Source organism: Etheostoma cragini, chromosome 11 (assembly GCF_013103735.1).
Source record: "Etheostoma cragini isolate CJK2018 chromosome 11, CSU_Ecrag_1.0, whole genome shotgun sequence".
Lineage (NCBI taxonomy): Eukaryota > Metazoa > Chordata > Actinopteri > Perciformes > Percidae > Etheostoma > Etheostoma cragini.
The window spans coordinates 24,544,231-24,569,025 of record NC_048417.1 but is presented as its reverse complement, the minus strand read 5'-3'; the positions used below and the strand labels follow the sequence as shown (position 1 = coordinate 24,569,025).

Sequence of the window (24,795 nt, the reverse complement as noted above, 5' to 3'; positions counted from 1 at the left end):
GGTGTGTCCACAGTATCTTTTAATGCCACCTCCGTCAGGTTACCTTGCACGGCAACTGGATTCTCGTAATATCACTACATAACATGAGAATTGCGGGATATCGTACACGGCAAGAAAATCCATCTTGACTTTGTTCATGCCTTCAGGAATGACACATCGCAGATTAAAAAAGGATCTAACCTGTGATTTTACACAGCACAGGTACAGATCTTTAGGCATTTTATTATCAAATGGCTTGAGAAACAGTGCATTCAGAGGACCTAGAGGGCGAAGGTCCAATGAATGATAAGAAAGGGATTATGTAAAATATTGGCAAAGGAGTAGCTGGATAACAAATGAAAATTGCAGTCAGAGGTTGTTGACTGGTGGGGGGGGGGGGGGGGGGGGGGGGGGGGGGGGGGTTGTGCATATCTAATCTCACTGTAATCCATCCAACAGTTGATCTGTTGATTGATTTCATCTGATGTTATTTTGTCAGTTTTGTTGAAGGCTCGTTGAGCCGCGTCTCTATTGTTTAACCCTCTAGTCATTGAAAGTCAACACTTTAACACTTTTGTTGAAGCTTTTTATTGATGTTTTTAAACTTTTTCTTACATTTTCTGTCCCTTTTTTCAGCACTTTTGTTGATGCTTTTTTCAATGTTTGTTTGTTGTTGTTTGTTTTTTTGACGTTTTCAACACTACGTAACAGTAACTTATTAAATTTTGTTTTACATTTATTTTTGGGAATTTATGCTCAATAAACATCATTTATAGGAAATTATACCAAATGCTTGAGTTAGAAAAGCAGAAATTAGGAATTATTTAGATTAAAATTAAAAGATTGTATGTTAATGGTTTAATCACAGAATGGGATATATCAACTTTTAGTCAATACTATTTTAAAACCACTTCAACTTGTTTTTCAAATGCTATAAAATTGAATAAGACACCTCAAAACCAAAAAAACACCCCAGGAACCATCAACTTATTGTGGTGGAGAGGTTTGTGTGTCCCTATGAACCAGAGGGCTGTGTTGTCTGGAGCTGTTTGGCAAGTTAGTTTGCAAGTTTGTTTGTTTAGCAAGGAGGCCTGGGGGCCCCGTCTGGAGCCAGGCTCAGACGGAGGGCTTGTCAGCGAGCACCTGGCGGCCGAGTTTGCCACGGGGCCCGGCCCGAAGAAGCTACATAGCACCCTTATCTCCATCCCAAAAGTTATGGTCAGAACTGATGGATGCCTGAAGATATTGTTTTGTTTCGTTCTTTGAGTCAGTGACATCTATACTCTCTGCCACTGCTGGTTGCTGTTATTTAATCTTCCAGGAAACATTGTTGCACCAGGAAGTTAATTGGGAAACATTTGTCTCTGCTCTTCTGTGCCCATGGGCAGGGGTGTAATGCAACTAAATACATTTTCTCAAGTACTTTACTTAAGTACAACATGTTGAGATAATTGTACTTTACTTGAGACTCGTCTTTTCATGCCACAGAGTATGTTTACAGTGTGGTATTTGTACTGTGACTTAAGTAAAGGATCGGAATACTTCTTCCAACGCTGCAGATGGGAAGCTGCGAGGGCCTGTCTTCATGTCTGCACAGATCCAGATATATCAGCTGGTGTGTAGACTCTGCAGAGTCACCAACACCTGAAACTACACCTCTCACAGCAGCAGGTAAGATCTTTAAACTCCCATGTTGTAGAAGCGAAGATTATTTTTATAAGAGGTTATTTATAAATACTGTAAAAGTATTAAAGGGCCCATATTATTAGAGTTATTATGAGAAAGAGTTATCTTATGGGGTCTTACCTCGCTACTGAGCATGTGCAGCTCCCAACAAAGATAATGTAGAAGTGTGATGTCTCACTCTGTAGCTAAAACTAGTGACATGTCTCACGCTGTAGCTAAAACTAGTGACATGTCTCACGCTGTAGCTAAAACTAGTGAGATGTCTCACTCTGTAGCTAAAACTAGTGAGATTTCCCACTCTGTGGTTAAAACTAGTGAGATGTCCCACTCTTTGGTAAAACTAGGGAGATGTCTCATTCTGTAGCTAAAACTAGTGAGATGTCTCACTCTGTAGCTAAAACTAGTGAGATGTCTCACTCTGTAGTTAAAACTAGTGAGATATCTCAGTCTGTAATTAAACAGAGACCTAAAGACCTAAAAACACAGGGTGAAAACAGGATCTGCAGCAATGTGCAGAGCAACAAAAATATGGCGTTTTTTGAAAATGAAACCATGGAAACCTATTCTGGTACAACCTCAAAATACAGTTATAAACCTGAAAATGAGCAGAAAATGGTCACTTTAAAACCCAGTGACATGCACACAGCCTGTATTTAGAATCACAACGTGCTTCCCAGCTCAATATTAATATCCATTGATACCCAACAATTGAATCAAAATAAGTCACAATACATCTCAAAAGCAAGGAACATAGATATACACATGTCCGGAATCTAGCCTTGTGCTGTACCTCAACCTGAATGTGATTGGTCCATTGTCTTGTATCTTGTCTGTGTGTGTGTGTATAATGTATCTGTTTCTGCATGTGTTATGTTGTTTTGTCTCCCTCCTCCCAGCTTTCCTCTTTGTGTTTTTTGGGGCTCTGGTTTCAGTTTTTTTGGCCCTGGTATGTGTTAATTTCTGAACGGGTTCCATGTGTCAGCATTGTTTGTAGTTATTTCTATCTGTTAATTTCTGAATGTATAAAAAATATGTAAAAATAATCACAAAAAAATACACAGTAAAGCAATCCACTACATGGATAATCTGATGTCTGACTAAAAAGATGCATCGTTAGCAGCCATGTAAAAATATACTTAAAAATAAATCCTTCCACAGTCTAGGTACCGCTGTTTTAAATGCCAAGGGAGAAGGAATGAAATTCCCAATGGATGAAAAAGCAGTAAAAGGAGGTAAAGAAGGGACTTGAGAAAAGAGAAAAAAAAGGTCTTTAAATTTGATTAAATGTGTAATGGGAGAACCAGAAATACATATGTGCACTGTGAGCCTTTGATGTAAATTTACAGCTAAAATCAAACAGTTTCTTACTATTTTAACCCTTGTGTTGTCTTCCCGTCAAAGTTGAATATCTAAATTTAATATCAATGTTTTTAACTTTTTGGATGTTTTTGTCTCTTTTCCAACACTTTTGATGCTTTTTTCCTACGTAACACCAATGTATTAACTTTAGATTTACAGTTATTTTTGGACTTTATGGTTAATAAACCTCATTTATAGGAATTTATACCTAATGTTTGCGTTATAACAGCAGAAATTAGGAATTCAACTAAAATTAAAGGAATGGATGTTGATGGATAATCACAGACTGGGATGTGTCAACTTTTAGTCGATACTAGTTCAAAACCATTTAAATTTTTTTTTTCAAATGCTATAAAATTTAATTAGACACCCCACAATTAATGAAAGTAGAGATTTGTACTTGCTAAAGAGCGCTGGGTGGAATCAATCATGTTGTTTTGGGTAATTAATAAGAACACTGATATAGGAAAACGGGTCAGTTTGACCCAAGGACAACATGAGGGTTAATCACTGTAAACGGCAATGCATTTTGGTTGAAAGTAATGATATTATAGCACTATTGAATGTGAATTTTACAGATTACAGGTATTTACAAAAGACAGTATGAGAAATGGACACAGCAAACTCATAGACTTTGACAGAGACTAGTGAAGTCTATTAGAAGCTCTTTTCCGGTTATGGCTGAGCATTACTGCGCAGCCTCCAACTGAGCTTGAAGACGTAGATGTGACGTGAGCAACCTGTCTGGAAGTTGTAAGTCTTCTGTAAACTGTGCCAAGAGAAAGTGATTAGAAGCTGTCCATAGCCTGTAAAATGTCCCCATCCTCCACGAATATAGGTATACCTTGTTACCCCTATTTCATTATTTAACTACATATACTTTTCTAAAAATATCCTAGTTGTTAGTGGATAAATGTTACTTCATATGAGTTCACTTGCCACATACCAAAGTATTTTCAATCCATTATGCTGAAACATTTTGTTACAATGCTTTCATGGATTGTCTAAGGCCTTCTCCCTTTACTGTTTGTGTCCTCGTCCCTCTAATTGCTTGCGAGCTTCTCCTCACTATACGGTAATTCCTCTACTATGTGACAGTAAGTTGCGTGGTTATGACACAACCGTTAGTCTATTTTTATAAAATCTTCTGCTACGGAGTCATAATGTGAGCTACAACGTAATGTAGCCTTTTATACATTGTCATGTTTCTTTAGAAATAATCAACGGACAAATAGAGTCTTTAAACGCTTCAAATGTAAAGTTATTCACTGTCAAAGGGGCGCCAAAATTAATGGAAGTCAATGGGATGCTAACGGAAGGTGAAGGCTTCTTAGCATCAAAATCTCCCCATAGGAAGTGTGCTTACCTCCTGGGTATTTACTGTCAATACCAATACATCTTGGGAAATTAAAAGGAAATGCGGAAAGTAATATATAAACTGTGAGTCTTCATTACAGTTAAATACCGTGCAGAGTAAAACAACACGCTTACTGTAAATGAACAGTGTGTTACCTTAGATTTATGGTAAAAGGTTGTACAGTGTTTTCTATCTCCCTGTAATCTGCTCCAGAGGAATCTTCACAGCGAAACAATCAGCAGGCTGGTTCAGGACCGGTCCCGCTTCTCCTTCTGTCCCCACCAGAAACCAGTGGAGGAGAACCAAACGCAGCCCTCCCCCACCAACGCTCACAGCCAACGAAAACAAAGAGGACGCATCAACGCTCCTGTTGCTCCCGGTCCAAGCCTCGGACCAACAACGCCTCCAAATGTCACGCTGAAGATGATGGTGATGATGGGGGAGGACGGGGAAACAAAGAGGACTCGTCTCTTCTGCATCCGGGGAGCAGAAGCTTCCTGCTTCCTAGAAGCAGTCCGGTCATCTCCAGACGCCACATGCCCATCTCCTGGCACGGCGTGTGCACCGACACCTCTGACCCATCAAGGTAACTGTACACTAGGTGTGTTTGAAACTGTTCCATTGTACATAGAAATGAAAACCCGCTCAATTTTTCCTTTTCAGTTTTAAATCCAATTCAGTTTAAAGTATAGTATCAATTAATAACAAGGGTTAACTTGAGACACTTTACAGATAGATAGGTCTAGACGACTCAATAATTTATAGATAGAGTAGGTCTAGACAACTCTATAATTTAAAACTAGAGCAGGTTTAGACCACTCTATAATTTACAGATAGAGTAGGTCTAGACCACTCTATAATTTACAGATAGAGTAGGTCTAGATTACTCTTTAATTTACAGATAGAGTAGATCTAGAACCACTCTATAATTCACAGATAGAGTAAGTCTAGATCACTCTTCAATTTACAGATAGTGCAGGTCTAGACCACTCTATAATTTACAGATAGAGTAGGTCTAGACCGCTCTATAATTTACAAGGACCCAACAATTCTAATAGTTCCCTCAAGAGCAACAGTACGTTAGTGGCGAGGAAAAACTCTGTTTAGGAAGAAACCTGGGACAGACACGCTTTTGGCAGTGGCAGTGGCAATAACAGTCACAGTAAAAGATAATGGAACAGTGACTAGAAATAGTAGTTTGTAGTATTTCATGGCGTAGCAAGGCACTGCGCGGCATTACAGGGCACAAGAGGACGTAGCAGGGCACTGCAGGACATAGCAGGACTACGGCAACAGCTGCAACCATGATTATTGCGGTGACTTCTGCTTCTTCTTTTCTATAGGGGAGTAAAGTGTAGGGTACATTGTATGCACGCTCAAATTAGCAGGGCATTATGCATATTTGACTCTAAAGTGCATAATGGCAAACACACAATATAGTGCACTATTACTGTGATAGGGAACACAGCTTATGTCACCAAAAATCTAGTAGTCAATAACGATACCACCAAAAGTACAACATACTGGATACCGGAAAACAGAACCATAGCAACAACTACGGATGTCATTGTCATTGATACTAATACCGATGAAATGGCATGACCGGTCAGGAAGTTAAGTGAAGTGATAAAGGTACAAGTGCTGAAGTTAGCTATCGTTAATGTCAACTATCGTAGCTTAAGTTATGCTATGATGGCAGAGGGAAACAGACTTTTGGTTTTGGAAGCACCAGGCAAAGTCGGGACTGCATATAAAAGCTTAGTGGGAAACGTCTTTTAACATGATCATGTGATCATGCCCTGGAAATTCTTACGAGAGCACAATTTGCATTTGCTCAGCAAGTTACTCTGGCATCGAGTAATGCTACACATTAAATATGCCCTTGTAGCCGAGCTGCACCAATCGCATTGACGTATCTGATGTATGCGGGCCAGAGTCTAGCTGAACAGTTGACAACAACTTGATGGGGCTCTGGATGAGTCACCCCGCGTGTTTTTGTGATTAGTCGTAGGGTTATCCAATTGCGTGCAATGAGATTTTCAGATGCACGCTTCAAGATGGGCAATTTCAATTACTCGATGCCAGACCCTTAATCCTTTTTGACTTGGGGCAGAATTTCCAGGTTAGTGGTATGGTAACCTAACCATTCAAAGCAGGAACAAACTGCAAAGAATAATGAACATGGCCTGAAGAATTATAGGGAAGCCACAAAATCACTTAAGCAGTATTTACGACGAAATTTCACATTACGAACGAAGCCAAGAAAATTAGTAGTGACCCCTCCCATCTATTACATCGTGAATTTGAACTCCTACCCTCAAGAAGGCGCTTCAGAGTACCAACTGCAAATAGAAACATCTTTAAGAAATCCTTCATCCCCAAAGCTGTGAAAGTGCTAAATAACACTGGAAACCGCACTGAGAATGGATTGTAGGTCGAGACTTGCGCTGTTTTTAACGCTTTTTCTATGACTCTTTTATGGCTGTATTTGGACCAAACAGTCCGTAAGAAAGCTATGTGAGACATGCAATAATACAGTCAAAATATTTGACTTTTCCTCTTAATAAAAGCATGTCAAACGCTACAGTCGTGTTGAGTTTGACACCACTGGTCAACACCATTAGGGTATTTACACGTTCACCGTTTACTGTACATGACTTTCAGTCTTTGACACCTGATTTTCTGAAAGTTTTGTGGTAGTCTCCAGGCTGAGAGGAAACAGGAATTGAAACAGAAAATTATAAGGCAGTAATCATTGTTGTTGTTTCAGTTCTGCTCACAAGTTTACATACACGCTAAAGTTGACTAAAAAGAGGAATTAAAAAAACATCTTTTGGATATTGATCTTAATGCATTAATTCAAAATATGCAGGAAAATCCAACCTTTAAGGACACCAATTTCCTTTGTGAATGAATAATGTATCATAAATAAATAAATGTTCTTCCTTAAAATACAGTGGGCATAAGTATACACCCCTGTTTGCCCCCTGTTAAAATACAGGGGGCAAAGGTGAGAACGCGTAGATGCGGCTGCAGGACCTGGAGCTGGATGTTGAGTTAATTAAAAAGGTATTTATAGTATTTAGAAGCAGGCTGGCTGCTAGTTAGCTAACGCTAGCTTTCATGCTACATAAATAAGCCGTACAGAGTTGTCCCTCATCTGGCGATAGAAACCCTGCTGTTCCCCCGTCCTGTTGGCTCAGAGCTACACAGACTAAGTCCACAGGTACAAAAAGCGACAGATTCAAGAGGTTGTAATCGCAGACTTGTAGTTGTACTGGAAAAGTGAATGAAGTGAAAAAATTAAAAAATTTGAGTACAGATTGTTTTCACAAGCTCTTAAATCATATTCTACAAGTGCTCACATCGCATCTACACGCTCTCACATTTGCACCATATTTACCTTCATGGGCATAAGCATACACCCCCCTGTGTTAAAGTACCATTGAGGTAAGGAGATTTTTATTATTAAAGGCCAGTTATTTCATGGATCAGGATACTATGCATCCTGATAAAGTTTCCTTTGTCCTTTGGAATTAGCCCTTCCCCCACACACACACATCATCCCATACCCTTCACCATACCTAGAGATAGACATGGTGTTATTTCAGTTAGCTTAATAGCTGGTTAGATTTACATTGAGAGATGATCTTATGGAAAGTTCCCCGTGCCAATCTCTAAGTATACTTTAATAAAGGCATTAAGATCAATTTCCAAAATAATTTTTTTTATTTCTCCTTTTAATCAACTTTAGCATGGACGTGAAAACTTACTGTATGAGCACACTGCATGCAACTAAATATAAAAAAGGAGAGCACAAGAAAGTTTTCGTTGATGAACAGCTGCTGCTTCAGTGTTAAAGGAATATTATTGTCACCTCAAACAATTAGTTATATTTCCACACAAACACTTTCTGACCTAAGGGTTTAGAGAACCGAGTGTGTGGGGTTGTCGGTTTATTCCCAAGACAGATAGGACAAATCTGACTGAATTGAAACATAACTTTTTATACTGTAGCTCCTACTCCCGGTCTCCTGCTTCTGGTTCGCTGTCTCTTGATTGGTGTGGGTACCCGGCAGACACCGGTGCACAGGATGTGGGACCCAAACCGGACCCCTGTCAACAGCCGTCCCCTTGGGCGGACAAGAAGCCGCGCTGTGTCTCCACCTCAACACATCCCAATTGGCTCCAACTTCCCTTCAGTGGACAGCAGGGCCACGGCTCTGATGCCCCCCACTCATCAGGTAGATTAAATCATTACAGGTGTATCTTTAGTGGCTGTGTACACCTGCTGTTTCCCAGAGGTCTCTGTGTTTAGCCAGAATCCCCCCTCTCCCTACAAACAGGGAACACTCCCTACTGAAAAAGAATTATTCTTCTACACTCACTTGTACAATGAAAAGCTTTTACTTTCATTGGATTGGAGAGATATTTGTCTGTGTATGGTGGTACAAATCTCCAAATTCATATACTAAGGTTTGGTGTATAATCTCATAATCAGCAAATGCACCGTTGACTCCAAAAGTCAGATACATGTAGTGGATTATAAAGTGCAAAGTTTGCCTCCGATTGGAAGTAGAAATAGATAGAAGTCCAGTGACTTTACTCAACAGTAAATGTACGTTTATACCTTTCCAACCTTACCACATCTGGTTATGATCGGATGTTGATCCGGTTGATTGTCAGAAACCAATCAATCTACCTCATTTGGTACAGACTTTTGGTCTTTTCAGTTTGGTCAGAACCAAAATTGCAAGTAAGAAAGGTGCCTAAGACCACGGTCCGGATCAAATCACCAAATTATGGTCCGTCAAAAGAGGTGGTCTAGGTCCGGACCAAACGCTCGTCTGCAGTATGAAAACCTTTTGGATGGTTCTGACTTTCAGACCAATTACAGGAAGTTAGGCACCTACGTACCATCCTGGCTCACTCCGCGCATCCCGGACACCGCACTTCTCCTCCCGGGATCCAATCTTTACCGGGCGGATCGCGTACTGGAGCTCACGGGGAAAACAAAGGGAGGCGGACTCTGTCTCTACATAAACGAAGGTTGGTGTACAGATGTCACAGTGCTGGAAAAACCCTACTTAGAGTCACTATTCATAAACTGCAAACCATTTTATTAACCGAGTTTTCTTCGTTCATTCTGGTCGCCGTTTACATCCCACCTCAGGCCTGTGTTAGTGAAGCGTTACTGCACCTGGCAGACCAGTTAAGTAATGTGGAGAAAAACATCCTGACTCCCTTCTCATTGTTCTTGGGGACTTCAACAGAGCAAACCTCAGCCACAAACTTCCAAAGTATAGACAGCATATTAAGTGTCCCGCCAGGGTCACTAATATACTGGACCGCTATACTACATTAAAGGACGCCTATTGCTCTGTCCTACATGCAGCCTTGGGACTCTCTGATCACTTTCTGGTTCATCTTGTCCCGACATACAAGCATAAACTAAAATAAGTTAAACCTCTTGTAAAGAGGGTGAAAAGATGGACCAGCGAGTCAAAGCTGGATTTACAGGCCTGCTTTGACTGTATTTATTGGAGTCTTTTTGAGGCTGCAGCCACTGATCTGGACAAACTAACTGACGCTGTGACTTACATCAGCTTTTGTGAGGACATATGTGTGCCGACTAAAACCTTCTGCACATACAGCAACCAAAAATCCTGGTTCACAGCAAGACTCAGGCAGCTCCGTCAGTCAAAAGAGGAGGCCTTCAGAAGTGTGGACAGAGTCCTGTATAACCAGGCCAGGAACACATTGACCAAAGAGATCAAAGCAACTAAGAGGAACTATGCTAATAAGCTGGAAAACAGCTTTACAAACAGCGATCCTCGGTCAGTGTGGAGAGGCATGCAGACACTTACAAATTACAGGAGACCATCCCCCAACACTGCTGGTTCTCAACAACTGGCTGTGGAGCTGAAAAGCTTTTACTGTAGGTTTGAAAAGACCACAGTCACACCCCTCCCCCACACCATCTCACCAACTCACACTTCAGTCAGTCACCTTCCCCCCCTGTACGCTGTCACCTCCCCCCCTCTAACCCGTCACCTGCACTCACAATCTGTGAAGTGGATGTGTGCCAGCTCTTCCAGAAACAGAAGACCAGAAAGGCTCCTGGCCCAGACGGTGTGTCACCATCCTGCCTAAAAGTCTGTGCAGACCAGCTGGCCCCCATCTTCACTCGGATCTTCTACAGATCTCTGGAGTGATCTGAAGTTCCCCCCTTCCTTTAAACGCTTCACAATCAACCCAGTCCCCAAAAAAACCTCCATCTCTGGACTAAATGACTACAGGCCTGTCACCCTGACATCTGTAGTCATGAGGTTCATTGAAAGACTGGTGTTGGCCCACCTAAAGAACATCACAGTCCCCTTGCTTCCTGCTTCTTACAGTGCAGACGCTTTGCTTCTTGCTCCTGTCTCTGCTAACTGAATGTACCGTCCATTCTCTGCAGTTCATTGAGAATTTAAAATTTTTTTGGGATCGCAGACATCTATTTAAAGCAGATGGACTTTTCCTTAACAAGCCAGGAGTAAAGGGGGCGGCTGTGGCTCAGTGGTAGAGCGGTTGCCTGTCAATCGGAAGGTTGGTGGTTCGATCCCCGCCGCTGCAGTCGTTGTCGAAGTGTCCTTGGGCAAGACACTGAACCCCGATTTGCCCCCGGTGCTGCGCATCGGAGTGTGAATGTGTGTGAATGTTTATCTGATGAGCAGGTGGCAACTTGTACGGCAGCCCTGGCCACAGTGTATGAATGTGTGTGAATGGTGAATGTTCCCTGTAGATGTAAAAGCGCTTTGAGCAGTTGTTAAGACTGGAAAAGCGCTATATAAATACAGCACATTTTCATTTACATTTAAAGCTGTTCATCTCTAATCTACTCTACTTTCTGTGCCGGGTCCAGGCTGCAGGCCTAGTGACACTCATGACTCTTTCCAAGACAAGCCCGGGCCCTGTGTATTCAATTCTTCCTCAATATATGTTGGGATAGGTAAAAGAAAAAGAATGGCGAATAAGCACTTAACTGCAAACTTAGCAAATTTAGCATCTATTCTTCGTCAGTCACAGCCTGTCACAAAAAAACACTAACACTAGCCTCAGGTCTTTTGCAGGAAAATCATTTTTAATCAATGATTTTTTTATTAATCACAATCTAGATTTTATGTTTTTAACTGAAACCTGGTTAGACCATAATAACAGCAATGCTGTTCTCATCAAGTCAGCTCCCCCTAACTTCAGTTTTATGAGCCAGAATAGAGTGAATAAGAAAGGAGGTGGTGTTGCCATTTTGTTTAATGACTTGTTCCACTGTATGCAAATATGTTATGGAAATTTTGCTTCTTTTGAATATGTGGCTCTTAAGTTAAGGTCTTCCCCACAAGCGATATTTCTAAATATCTACAGGCCACCTAAATATTGTGCAACTTTCATTGATGACTTCACTGAACTGCCGTCTAAAATCTGCATTAACTCTGATTGTGTAATCATTGTGGGTGATTTTAACATTCACGTTGACAACCCCCAGGACAGGGCGACCAAAGAACTGTGTTTTGTTTTTGAGAACTGTGGACTGACTCAGCATTGTGACAGAGCCCCCGAACAATAAGGGACACACTCTGGACCTGATAGTCTCAGTATATAGTCTCAGTGTATATACTTTTTTTTTTTTAAAGTATATACAAAGTAAACAAATATACAATACAAGGGTCCCAAGTAAAATTTTCTTGATGTCCCTCTGAGGGAGAATTTGATTTTTTCTAATGTTAGAAACATCATAATATCAGAAAGGCTGGACATGACAATATCATCGCTCTGCACCCAAAACACAGCCAATGTAGGGCTAGGTTGTAGATTTAAACAGAAGGCTTCATTTAAGATCTTAAAAATTGATGTCCAAAACTTTCTTAACCTGGAACATGACCAAAACATGTGGAGTAGATCTGCCCTGTCTGTTCTGCACCTGTCACAGATGTCATCCCTGTCGGAGTATATTTTGGCCAGCCTAACCTTACTGTAGTGCATACGGTGAAGGACTTTAAATTGAATCAAATTCAAACGAGCGCAGGAAGAGGTTCCATTCACCCTGTTTAGAGCCGTGTCCCAAACAGCATCTGATATATTTGTCCCTAATTCTTCTTCCCATTTTGCTTTTGTAGGGTCCATGGATACACTATAAAGTGACATGATTGAATTGTATAGGGCAGAGATTTGGCCCCTTGAGGTCAGAGGGATCTGCAGTATATCCTCCAGACCAGAGTGTCCAGGCAATTGAGGGAATGATAAGACATGGGTTTGGAGGAAATGACGAACTTGAAGATATCTGAAAAAACTGGACTTGGTGATGTTGAATTTACTGACCAAGTCCGCGAAACTGAGGAAAACTCTATTTGTGAAAAAATCTTTACAAGTAGTAAGGCCCATATTATCCCACTGTTTGAAAATGTCGTCCATTGTAGCAGCTGGAAATAGATGGTTTTTACAGACAGGGCTGAGTATCAAAAGATCTGAGAAATTAAATGTTTGCCTAAATTGTATCCAAATCTTAAGTGTTGCGCTTACCACCAGACTGGAAGTGAAACGTGTCGGGGAGAGAGGGAGTCTTGGCGTAATCAATGCAGCAAGTGATGCCAGTTTACAAAACTTGGCCTCTGGACTACACCAGTCTGCCTCAGGATGTCAAAACCAGTAAACAACTTTTTGTACGTTTGCAGCCTAATAGTAAATCATTAAATTTGGGAGGGCGAGCCGACCCCTCTGTCTTGGTCTTTCAAGAAATTTTTTACGCAACCTTGAAGTTTTACCTCCCCATAGAAAGCTTGAAAGTAACTTTTCTGTTGCTTGAAAAAAATACTTTGGAAGGAAGACCGTAAGGTTTTGAAACTAATATAGAAACCGAGGCAACAAGTTCATTTTAACACAGTTAACTCTTCCAGCTAAAGATAAATAAATGGTGCTCCATTAGTCTCCCAAGTATTGGAGTGAAATTTGCATCTAGCAAACCAGAGAAAGAGCGGGTGACATGGATTCCTAGATACTTAAATCCTGACTTTGTAATATGAAAGGGCAAGTCTGTATTTTCTATTTGAAGCGCCTCATTAATAGGGAAACATATGCTTTTTGAGAAATTAATTTTATACCCTGAAAAACTACCAAAGACCTCCTGAGTTTTCAAAATTATAGGTGTAGAGGACAATGGATCCGTTACATAAATTAAAAAATCATTAGCATACAAAGAGACGTTATATTCCACTCCCATCCTAATAATACAGTGTAAGGACTGTGTATTTTGAAGCTTTATTGACAGGGGTTCTATCGCTAGGACGAACAGCAACGGGCTGAGAGGGCAACCCTGACGCATCCCTCTGGACAGTGAAAAATATTGCAAACACAAATTATTAGTGACTACTGCAGCCTTTGGGGACGAGTATAATAGCCGGACCCAGGAGACAAATTTTGGACCGAGCCCGAACTTGTCCAACACGGGGAAGAGATAGCCCCATTCAACCCTGTCAAAAGCCTTCTCTGCGTCAAGGGATACTACCACTTCTGGAGCAACTCCAGACGTTGGAGAGTGAACCACATTTAAAAGTCTACGGACGTTGACAAATGAATGGCGCCCTTAAATGAAACCTGTCTGATCATTTGAAATTATGTCTGGTATGACAGAACTTATTCTAACGGCCAGGGCTTCAGAAAGAATTTTAACATCTGCATTCAGCAAAGATATAGGCCTATAAGAGCTGCAGTCCATCGCATCTTTGCCTGGCTTTAATAAAACTGTGATAAGTGCCTCTGTGAGGCTCCGTGGGAGAGGTTAAACATGTTGAGAAGCAGAGGCGTGAGCTGCGAGGAAAACCTTTTATAAAACTCAATTGGATAGCTGTCTGCCCCAGGAGTCTTACCGCTCTTTATGTCTTTAATTGAATTTTCTACTTCCTGTTTATTTAGAGGTCTTTCTAGGCTCTCTCTTTGGACTTGTGTAATTGTTGGAGTGTCCCAGTTTTCTAAAAATTCCGTCATATCAGAGACATGGTGGGGGAAATCTGTTTTGTATAGAGCTGAGTAAAATTTCTTTAAGGTGCTGTTGATTTCTTGGGGGTGCATTGTCACTTCTTGAGGCGCCTTTCTGATAGTAGGAATAAGTCTGGATGCAGATTTACCCTTCAACTGATGGGCAAGAAGGCGCCCTGCCTTTTCCCCATGTTCGTAGAAAAATGCAACCTTAACAAATTTCTCTCTATCTTTTCCGTAGACAGTAGATCATATTGTGCTTTAACGTTCAATTTTTCTTTGTATAGCTTGGGCGTTGGAGTCTTTGAATATTGATGATCAATTTTCAAAATGGATTCGACTAGTTTCTCCTGTGTCCGCCTCCTGTTTTTATTTCGGTAATAAATTAAATAAATTAAATTCGGTAATTGTTTCGGTAAAAAATATTATTTGTCCCCTTAGTACCACTTTTAATGTTTCCCATAGTACGGATGGTGTTATAGAGTCCGTCTGATTAAATAAAAGGAAATCGTCTATTGATTGTGATACGTACTGGCAAAAGTTGGTATCAGAAAGTAAAGTTGTGTTCAACCTCCAAGCAGACCTCGCCGGATAGTTAAGCGCGATGGAGATATCAAGTATGAGGGGTGCGTGATCCGATTCGACAATGGCAGACTACTCTACAGATTTTATTGAAGGGAGAAGGTGTTTGTCGATAAAAAAGTAATCTATCCTAGAGTAGGACTGGTGCACATGCGAGAAATAAGAAAATTCTCTTCTTGAAGGATACAGAAACCTCCAAGGGTCTATACAACCTATATGAGACATGAGGCTAGAGAGCGCTCTGGACATCATTGATATGATTGCGGTTTTCTGATTTCAGCGGTCCAAACCTGGATCCATCACATAGTTCATATCTCCACCAAATATTAGGCGATGTGTGTTCAAATCGGGCAACAAGGTCATTATTTTCTTGAAAAAGTCAACAATCATCCCAGTTGGGGGCATAAATGCACACTAAGGCCACCAGGGAGTGAAACAGACTACCTGTTACTATGATATACCGCCCTTGGGGATCTGAATTTCTGAGGGAGTGAATAATACCTTTTTATGAATTATTATTGCCGTGCCCTTGGCTCTGCTGCCAAAATTTGAGTGATACACCTTTCCTACCCAAGCCTTACTAAGCAAAATATGGTCTTGAACACGGAGGTGTGTTTCCTGTAAAAATGCAATTTCGGTGTGGAGTCTTTTCAGATGTGAGAATATCCTGGGCATTTTCACTGGTCAATTCATACCTCTAACATTCCGGCTAGTAAAACGCACTGCAGATCCCCCTGCCACATTTCTACTTACTGTGAAACTCATTTCCTAAAAGTTGTCTATTGAACCATATGGGTGGCAGAGCACGCCATAAAGTGTCATAAAAGGCCATGAGCTTGACACTGTTAAAAAACAAGAAAAAAAAAAAAAGGCACATTACCTGGCAACCCATCCCTATTATACAACTAATGAAACACTCTAGGTTCATCCTCTGAACTACGACGGACCGCAGCTTTAGCGTGAATTAGACTTCCAGTAGTCCTTCTTGCTATCTCAATATATTAGGCTTTTCCCAAACGTAACACCGGCATATAAACGCACACAGTTAACAAGACGACTTGAGTTGCTAGCCGATAATAAACAACAATTAGATTATTTCAAAATGGTATATTGCCGCATCCAACAGAACATATAGAAGTGAACTTGTAGCACTGAAACAATAACCTGAGTGCATCCGAAAGTGAACGTAAAAAGAGAGAAAGCATACCAACTGTAACTTCACATTCCACAACAGGTAGTTCACCAATGCTTCAGATACATTGTCATTTGTCATTTGACCTGCAGTGTCCTGGCGGCATGAAGACGACAGTTCAGGACAGTCCTCAGGAGTAGTAGCCTGGGCTACTTATGTGTCGCAACCCGCCGATCATAAAACTCCTGGGCCTCCTCTGGTGAGGAGAAGATGAGCGTTTGGTTTTCAAATTGAACTCAAAGGCGTGAAGGGTATAGCAAACTAAACCGTACGTTCTTTTCATACAGCAGCTGTTTGATGTTCTTAAAAGCAGCACGTTTCCTCGCCAGACCTGCCAACAATTTCGGATAGATCCTAAGTTTGGATCCCTTGAACTCCATATCATGAGTGCGGGCCCATCGCAAAACGGTGAGGCAGATCCCCAAGGGACGGGGAGGCCGACCCTCTTGTGGCTTTTGGCCGAGAGAGCGGTGTGCTGCTCCCGGTCGGGGGGCTTTTCAAAGAAGCCTTCCCCTATCACTTCCATAAGCATCTCGGACACAAATTTTACCGTAGATTGGCCTATTTCGCTGTCTTCTGGGACGTTTAATTTTCGGAGGTTAGCCCTTCGAGAGCGGTTTTCCAGGTCTTCTACCCGGTCAAGCAGAGTGCCGGTTTGTTCTTCCAGCTCTTTGATTTTCTTCTCCGCTGTGTGCAGCGCAGCAAAATTCTCCCCGTCAAGGCACTCGGTTGCGTGTCATCGCGCCTGGAAGCCAGTAACCGTTTCTGTGAGTGCATTCACCGAGGAATGAAGTGAAGCAACCGATTCTTGGATACGAGCAGAGATATCCTCTTTGAGTGACGACCATTGTTTATCCAGCTCGGCTACAAGTTGGCTCATAGAAACCCCCTCGGCACGGATCGGAGCTAGCTGCAGCCATGCTAGCGCAGGGCTGCCAACTCTCACCCATTGGCCGTGAGACACACGCTTTTGATTGGTTTCACACGCTCAAACTCCACACCCGCGATATCTCACGCTATCGAGACCCAAATAGGCCTCTGTGTCTGTCAGACGGTCTGAATGAGATCCACCATATCAGCGGAGCAATAACATGCACAGCAGACTATATTACAACTTTCCAAATCTGGACAACAGAGATGGGAGGAGTTATATTTTGAATGTGCACAAAGTTGTAAATATGAGCAAAAATCTGATGAAACACATCTGAGCTATACTATACTATATATAAAAGCTATATATACTATACTATATATACTTTACTGCAACGTTGGGCCACTATTGTGCTTCTCTAACCTCGGTGCATCTCTAAATGAAACTGTAAATAATTAATTCGATGTTTTATAAACTGAACAAATAGTCTTTATTTTCCCAAAAAGTAAATACAGTAAGTGGGGCACAGAGGATGATGGCCAAACATTACTGAACCTTTACACAAAGGTTAAAGGATAAGAATCCATGTAATTCAATGGTTCTTATTCTTGGTCTTAGTTAATCCATCAACAGTAATTTAACTTTGGGTCCCTGGTCCCTAAACAAGGCAGGGACCCCCGGACCGGTTCACCACAGACCCAAATCTTCTAAGCTGTTGCTGACATATGCTACTGTCTCTTCATGTGGCTCATTATGTTTGGCACATTGGGTCAGTTCTTATATCATAAAAAGTTATTAATGTAAATAATGTAAATGCTAAATGCCTTAATACCTGTTGATACTACAACAATGCAAATGCTCTTAACCCTACAGTTTTGCAAATATCATGTAAGACTTGATTTCTCCATTTTTTTGCAAAAAAACTCTCCAGAAAGTGCCATTTAATGTTTTATTTTTCCATTTTTTTCCTGGGGGGACATACCACCAGACCCCCCTGGGGAGAGCCCCATCCCCCCCACATATAACAAATCCCAATTTAAACCCTGAAGGATAAAGACCCAAAGAAATTGCTTTGTACACAGAAAAATATGGGTTGGCCCTCCCAAATCTCACCCCACGGTTTTGGGAAAAGTTGGCAGCCCTGTAGCGACTTTGCTAGTAACGCTAATACGGGTCGTTGGTTGAGTTGTCAACGGCTTGTTCTTGCTCATTTTGCGTGTGGTATGTCTTTTCTCGGCGTAGTAGTAGCTTTGGCGACACAAGTCTAATTTTGGCAGGCAAAATGTCTTAAGTGGCGTTGTCAAAGGTTAATATCTAAAAGTTAAGCAGGGAGCTCTCCAGGGTACAAGCGGCCGAAATGGGTTTCCTCAGGAGGGTGGCTGGCGTCTCCCTTAGAGATAGGGTGAGAAGCTCAGTCATCCCAGAGGAGCTCGGAGTAGAGCCGCTGCTCCTTCGCGTCGAAAGGACCCAGTTGAGGTGGTTCAGGCATCTGGTAAGGATGCCTCCTGGGCGCCTCCCTAGGGAGGTGTTCCAGGCACGTCCAGCTGGGAGGAGGCCTCGGGGAAGACCCAGGACTAGGTGGAGAGATTATATCTCCAACCTGGCCTGGGAACGCCTCGGGATCCCCCAGTCGGAGCTGGTTGATGTGGCTCGGGAAAGGGGAGTTTGGGGTCCCCTACTGGAGCTGCTGCCCCCGTGACCCAGTACCGGATAAGCGGATGAAGATGGATGGATGGATGGATGGAGGGAGCTCTCCTAGCCTGCGACTTATCTCCGCATGACCCAAACCAGAAGTGTAAAATTGCAAATGTTATTGATGCCATTGCTCCCACTAAGGTCAAAGTTGTATCTGGTAAGAAAGATCTCCTGGAGAAATGTCCTACTGGAGAGACTAGAAAAAAAAGAGTGTAGGAAAGCTGAACAAAGGTGGCAAAAAACAAATCTTCTGGTCCATTATAACACCTGTAAAGAGAGACTTCGCATTTACAATTTGGAACTGAGGAACGCAAGGCGATCTTCATTCTCTGATATTATCCCTAAAAACAATAATAATTCACGTGCTTTGTTTGCTACTGTTGATAGGTTAACAAACCCTCCAGTACCAGTAGCGTCTGAACTTTTAATTTACCAAGGCCAACAAGATTAGACCAACAGTCAGAGCCTCCATATCAAGTACAGGATATGTGTTTTTATTTTTTATTTTTTTTATTTAACCTTTATTTAACCAGGAAAATCCCATTGAGATTACTAATCTCTTTTTCAAGGGAGTCCTGGCCAAGACAGCGGCACAGATCACAACAACAATTCCATACATTACAATTTGTCACAGTGTTCAAGCAAAACTACTTCCAATATGACAGAATTTCATACAATCAACCATAAACACCTGGAGGACAGTAAACAACATCTGAAATCCTCCTCCTGTTGCCTTGATATTCTACCAATGGGTGTTTTCAAAAATGTCTCGAATTGTTTGGCTTCTGATCTTCTACAGATTATGAACAAGTCTCTTCTTTCAGGAATCTTTCCACAGGCCCTGAAAAAGGAAGTAATCAAGCCACTCAAGAACAATCTAGACACATCACTAATGAGCAGCTATAGGCCAATATCAAAGCTTCCGTTTTTAAGTAAAATCATTGAATAAGCGGATTTTCAACAACTCACCCATTTCTTGTCACTAAACAACAGTTTGGATACCTTTCCGTCGGGTTTCCGACCATACCACAGCACTGAGACGGCTACATTTCTGATATGCTACTACACCATGAACCACCAAGACCTCTCAGGTCATCTGGGACAGGTCTGCTTTCTGTCCCCAGAGTGAGAACTAAACAGGAGGAAGCAGCATTCAGTTTCTATGCTCCTCATATCTGGAATAAACTCCCAGTAACCTGCAGATCCGTTGCTACTCTCAGTTCTTTTAAATCAAGGCTGAAGACCTTTCTTTTTGACGTTGCCTTTCTTTAAATGACTGTTAATTTCTTTAATGTTTAATTTCTTGTTTTGCCAGGCGTGTCTACCTCAACACAACCCAGCAAAGAAAGAGGGAGCGGTGATATCTGGAAATTCTCTGCAGACATCTTTAAGAGCAGTTGTGAGCTGGAAAAGGTACAGTTACACTTTTTATTACTTATCTGTCCCTGACTAAATTAACTCTAACCCCCAAATTCCACAGGATGTGGAACGGCTGCGGATCTGCTCCAGGATGGCGTTGAAGTAATTTGGTTCCCATTAAAGTCAATGTGTAAACTTCCACAAAACAAAACAGCTGGTCAATTTTCAAAATAAAATACACCATGCTCACGGAGGATCATATCTCCCTGCACTACACCTTGAAAACAGCACAAAGTTGTACCCTCTCTACTCCTCTGGAATGAAACAACCTGTTGTTGGTTTTGTGGGTCTACGAGATCTTGTGGGTCCTTGAGACTTCAGGTGTAAGTCATGGCCGCAGCGGTTCCGCAACAAATCCAGACCTGTTGGGTGTTGACAGACGGCGGAGCATGGAGCCGATCTGCAGCCGTTCTGCATTCTGTGGAATTTACGACTTAGTTGATTAACACTCATATGATTTTGTTGACTCATTGATTACTTAATTTAATCAACAGATCTTTAGAACCCAAAAAACGCCCAAATAAGTTGCGTCATTCTGACCTATATTTAGTTTTCTAGTGGTGGCGCCCGCTAGTGGTTGTAGTCATTATGAAGGGAGCAAAGCGAGAAGTAAGGTGAGGAAGTATAAGCGTGCCAAATGTCCTGGTAAGGAGGAAGGTTGGGGGGGTGGGTCAAACAAACACAGGGCTTTCACCCAGGAGACCCGGGTTCATGTCAGAGCTACAGTTCGTCACGTTCTGGGTCACGAGATAACCTTCAGTCACGTCTGATTTGAACGGCGTTTGGTGTTTTAAGTCCCCAATGTTGCCTTCCAGGCAGCAATGCCCAGAAGGCACTAGGATTAGGCAATGATTAGGGTCAGGGTTAAGGTTAGGGTTAGGTGCCTTGAAGTCAACGGTCACAGCGACATTACGGGCTAAAAACACCTTTTGAGCTATTTAGAACCCAAACCTCCATCTTTTTTTATCAACTCTACTTTTGTTTGATGCCGGGTACTCCAACTTCCCCCACCCTTAAAAACGAGTTCCCCTCCCTATCTCCCAAACTGATGTGTGGTAAGCGTCTGGCGTCGTAAGGCTGCCGTGCATCACCCAGATGGTTGCCGGTGCAACTGTGTGCCAGCTAATCATCATATCCTGTATGTGACCAAAGATGGGATAAGCCTCATAAACCGCAACATTCAAGTCCATGTTCAGGCCCAGATGTACTTGCGTTTGTGTTCTGCATACGTAAGATGGATGCCACACGTATCCTGCGTTCCTTTAGAGCAGTGTTTCTCAAATGGGGGCACGTGTACCCATAGGGGTAGCTTTGCCAAAATGCTAATTAAAAACACGTCATGCATAATTCCTAAAATAATTATACTTTAATATTGAAGGAATTAAGTGATGGATTCTAGTCATTTGAAATGTTGCATTAAAATGTTTTTGTACTTGGCTTAAAGTAATTCAAAGGGGGTACAATATTGAAAAAAGTTAGGGGTTAATTAACACCAGTTCATGGCCGTAAGCATAAAGTGATCATCGAGACAGTGGAAAGGGCTAAACTGCGTAGATGCCCGTTGTAGAATAGCAGTATGAATTAGCCTATATAGTGGGGCAGGGGGGACACATCTTTTGCATATTTAATTATTTAGGGGGGAGATGTGTAAAAGTACGCTGGGATGTGTAAACAAAGCATTTTGCACCGCTGCTTGTCTACGTGTACGCATTGTTAAAAAGCTAGTTTATCTGGGCCTTTTTAACACACAGGATTCAAACAACAGGCTAGCTCAGTCTGTGGGTTTAGCAATACTTAGCGCCCAGCAACTAGCTTACCTATGGATTGAGTCAAAATGAACATTCTGATTAATAGTGTTGTTGGTGAAACAATTAATTATGATTAATGTAATAATTAGTGTGTACAGAATAACTGCTTGGCACCTCCGACTCTGGATAACACAGTGTCCGTATGTTGATATGACAATGGCTGTGTGTGCAGGAGAATGCTCATTTTGTTGTGGTGGACATGGTGCTGGAGGTGCTGGAAGCTGCGAAGTGGAGTCTGAACCATGAGGGGCAGACACACTGCAACACGTGCACAGACAGACAGAAGAGCGCGGCGGAGGACAAACACAGACACACGCAGAGCTGCAGTTCAGGCGATCCTGCACAAGACAACACTGAGACATCAAACGGAAACACACACACTCACCGACGCAAGCAGGATGAAGAGGAAGCTGACCACTTGCCTAAGACTTTCTCTGTTCTCTCCAGTGACAGTGGGTTTGAAGGTGAAATGATTTACACTGCACATTTAGAAATAACAGAATATGGAAAATAAGAATCACATCAAAAGTCATGTATAGTTTATTGACGTTCTTTTATCGCTTTCTATATATAGCTTTTTCACTCACCATTTGGTTGACATAAAGCCCTAAAAAGGTTCCTTAGCCATCATACAGTAGAGTTTAGCCAATCAAGCAAAACAATTACATTTTTACAGCAACCTGTTTTTCAGATTATCAAAACTATCTACTTCTGGGAGACTTCCTGAGTCTTAAAGTCAGCAAATCGGTCAAATTATGCTTGGCGTAATTACAGTTGAAACTAAATTGACATGAGGTGCCCGATCAAAATTTGCAATTTTGTTGGCGAGCCTTGAGTTTGACAAATGTATTAGACGGTAAGAATGAACAACCGACATCATAGGACAGTTTGGTGAAGTTGATGCATTTTATTTATGGCGTTTTCCACCACATAGTGGAACGCCTTTTTTGGTTTTCCATTACAAAAAAAAGGAGGACGAGGTACCGCGGCCGAGTTGAGCAGGTACCCTTAATGGAAAAACAACATTTCCTCAGGAGAGACATGTTTGCAGATGTGCAAAAAAGTTTTTTGTACAGCATAATAAAATGTACAAAGTCCTTGGAGTTTAGACTCCATCATTAAACCAATAGTTTGTAAATATTGGTAGAGAAACAACATAATCCCCCGTTGGAGTCTAGACACAGGTTGTGGCAACGAAGGAGCCCAAAGACCAGACCGAAGGAGGCTCCGGACCGGTCAGCTGGAGTAGATGACTGGAGGTGGAAGGGGGGTTGAGGGTTGCACTCTTCGCACGCAATCACAGCTGAATAGCAAAGGGGGAAACAGATTTAAAGCAGGGTTGTGACTCTGTTATTGGCCCTTGAAATTCGTGTACGATTCTGATTGGTTTAGCAGGAAGGTGAATGTCTCCAACAGCTGATTCAATTTTGGAAGGAAACATTGATTAAGAGTTAGGTCTTCCTGAAATAATTTATGCTGATTTATATTAGGATCCTCATCTGCATAAAGAAGGTGGATAGAAACGTAGCTACCGTCGCATTTTTGCCAGTTGTGTAAAGTAACTAAGCATTGTACATCAGTACTTCAATTCCATTTTCTCCTAGATAATTCTTTAAAATTCACAACGTTTATTTGATAACTCTAGTTACTTGTTACCTTGCAAACTAACAATATGTAATCTTCAACATGCCTGAATATTCTGTCTCTTCTTTTCAGACTATGTAGTCGACACAACACTGACACCAACATATTTTCTCACAAAGTAAGAAAAAAAACACAAATTACTGAGTGTGTGCACGTCCAAAACTACACCTTTTAGTTCAGATTCTGTGAGTCAATGTGTGGTTTCCCACAATTCAGCGCAGAGTGTCTGGCGCAGCAGCTTGTGCTGGACTTCAGGAGGAGCTGGCTTCCCTCCCATGAGCCTCGCCGTGGAAGGAAAAGCCTCCGTAGCTGCCTGCAGGAGGTGAGAACACATCACAGAGACCAGAAATCGTCCATAAAAACGTTCTCAGGGACAACCTCGTATGATATCCTGCGAAATGATAGCGACCGCTGGCGGGTCACATGATGGTCTCATAATGTTAAGTTCTGTAGTCTGAACAGACAATTTGACTGTGTGCCAGGTACAGAGCATTTCAGAGGATGTTACAATTAAGTTTATCTGACAAAAGTAAGTGTCACGCTTGTTAGGGGTTAGGGGTTAGGGGTTTGGCTTAGGGGGTTAGGGGATAAGGGGTTTGGCTTATAACTGTTCAGTTTAGACACACAAATTACTAGTTGAGATTAGAACATAATTGTGGTTTGGGGTAAAACACTCCCCGGACAGAATCACCCTTTTCCTCTGTGAAAGTCTTGTGTTTTCTCCTTAACTTCTTCAGGACATGAACACCTATTCCCTGGTTGAAGTCTTGTGTTTTCTCCTTAACTTTTCCAGGACATGAACACCTGTTTCAAGGTGAAAGTTTTGTGTTTTCTCCTTAACTTCCCCAGCTTTTCTTTACATTGCCATATTTAAGAATCCTTCCCAAAAAACCTTGAAATGGCCGTTTCTCCAACAGTTCAGTTCATGAAAGGGCATACCTCTAAAAACGTCCTGTCAGCCTTTGCTCATGCAAAAAATGTTATAGTTAGTAGTTATAAATGGAACTGCAGGGGTGACCTTACTGTAAGCATGCTAAGAATAATGGGCCTCATTCACCAAACGTTCTTAAGAACAAATGTAATCTTAAACAATCCATTGTCACTCCAAAAGCGTAAAATACGGACGTTTGGACAGTGGCTGTACGCTGAAGGAGACGACCATGCGCGTGTTACATGACGCTAAAGGAGA

The 24,795-nt window shown here is 41.8% G+C and overlaps 1 protein-coding gene across 2 annotated transcripts in view; it reads left to right on the top strand.

Annotated features, from left to right (window-relative positions):
• rubcnl (rubicon like autophagy enhancer) overlaps window positions 1-24,795 on the top strand; it is a 42,838-nt gene that overhangs the window by 1,784 nt on the left and 16,259 nt on the right. For both annotated transcript variants that reach the window (XM_034885155.1, XM_034885154.1), the window contains exons 2-8: window positions 1,539-1,650; window positions 4,595-4,967; window positions 8,399-8,625; window positions 20,051-20,148; window positions 22,135-22,426; window positions 23,679-23,724; window positions 23,823-23,928. In XM_034885155.1, coding sequence (XP_034741046.1) covers window positions 1,539-1,650; window positions 4,595-4,967; window positions 8,399-8,625; window positions 20,051-20,148; window positions 22,135-22,426; window positions 23,679-23,724; window positions 23,823-23,928 — 1,254 coding nt within the window. The remainder of the gene's footprint in view (window positions 1-1,538; window positions 1,651-4,594; window positions 4,968-8,398; window positions 8,626-20,050; window positions 20,149-22,134; window positions 22,427-23,678; window positions 23,725-23,822; window positions 23,929-24,795) is intronic.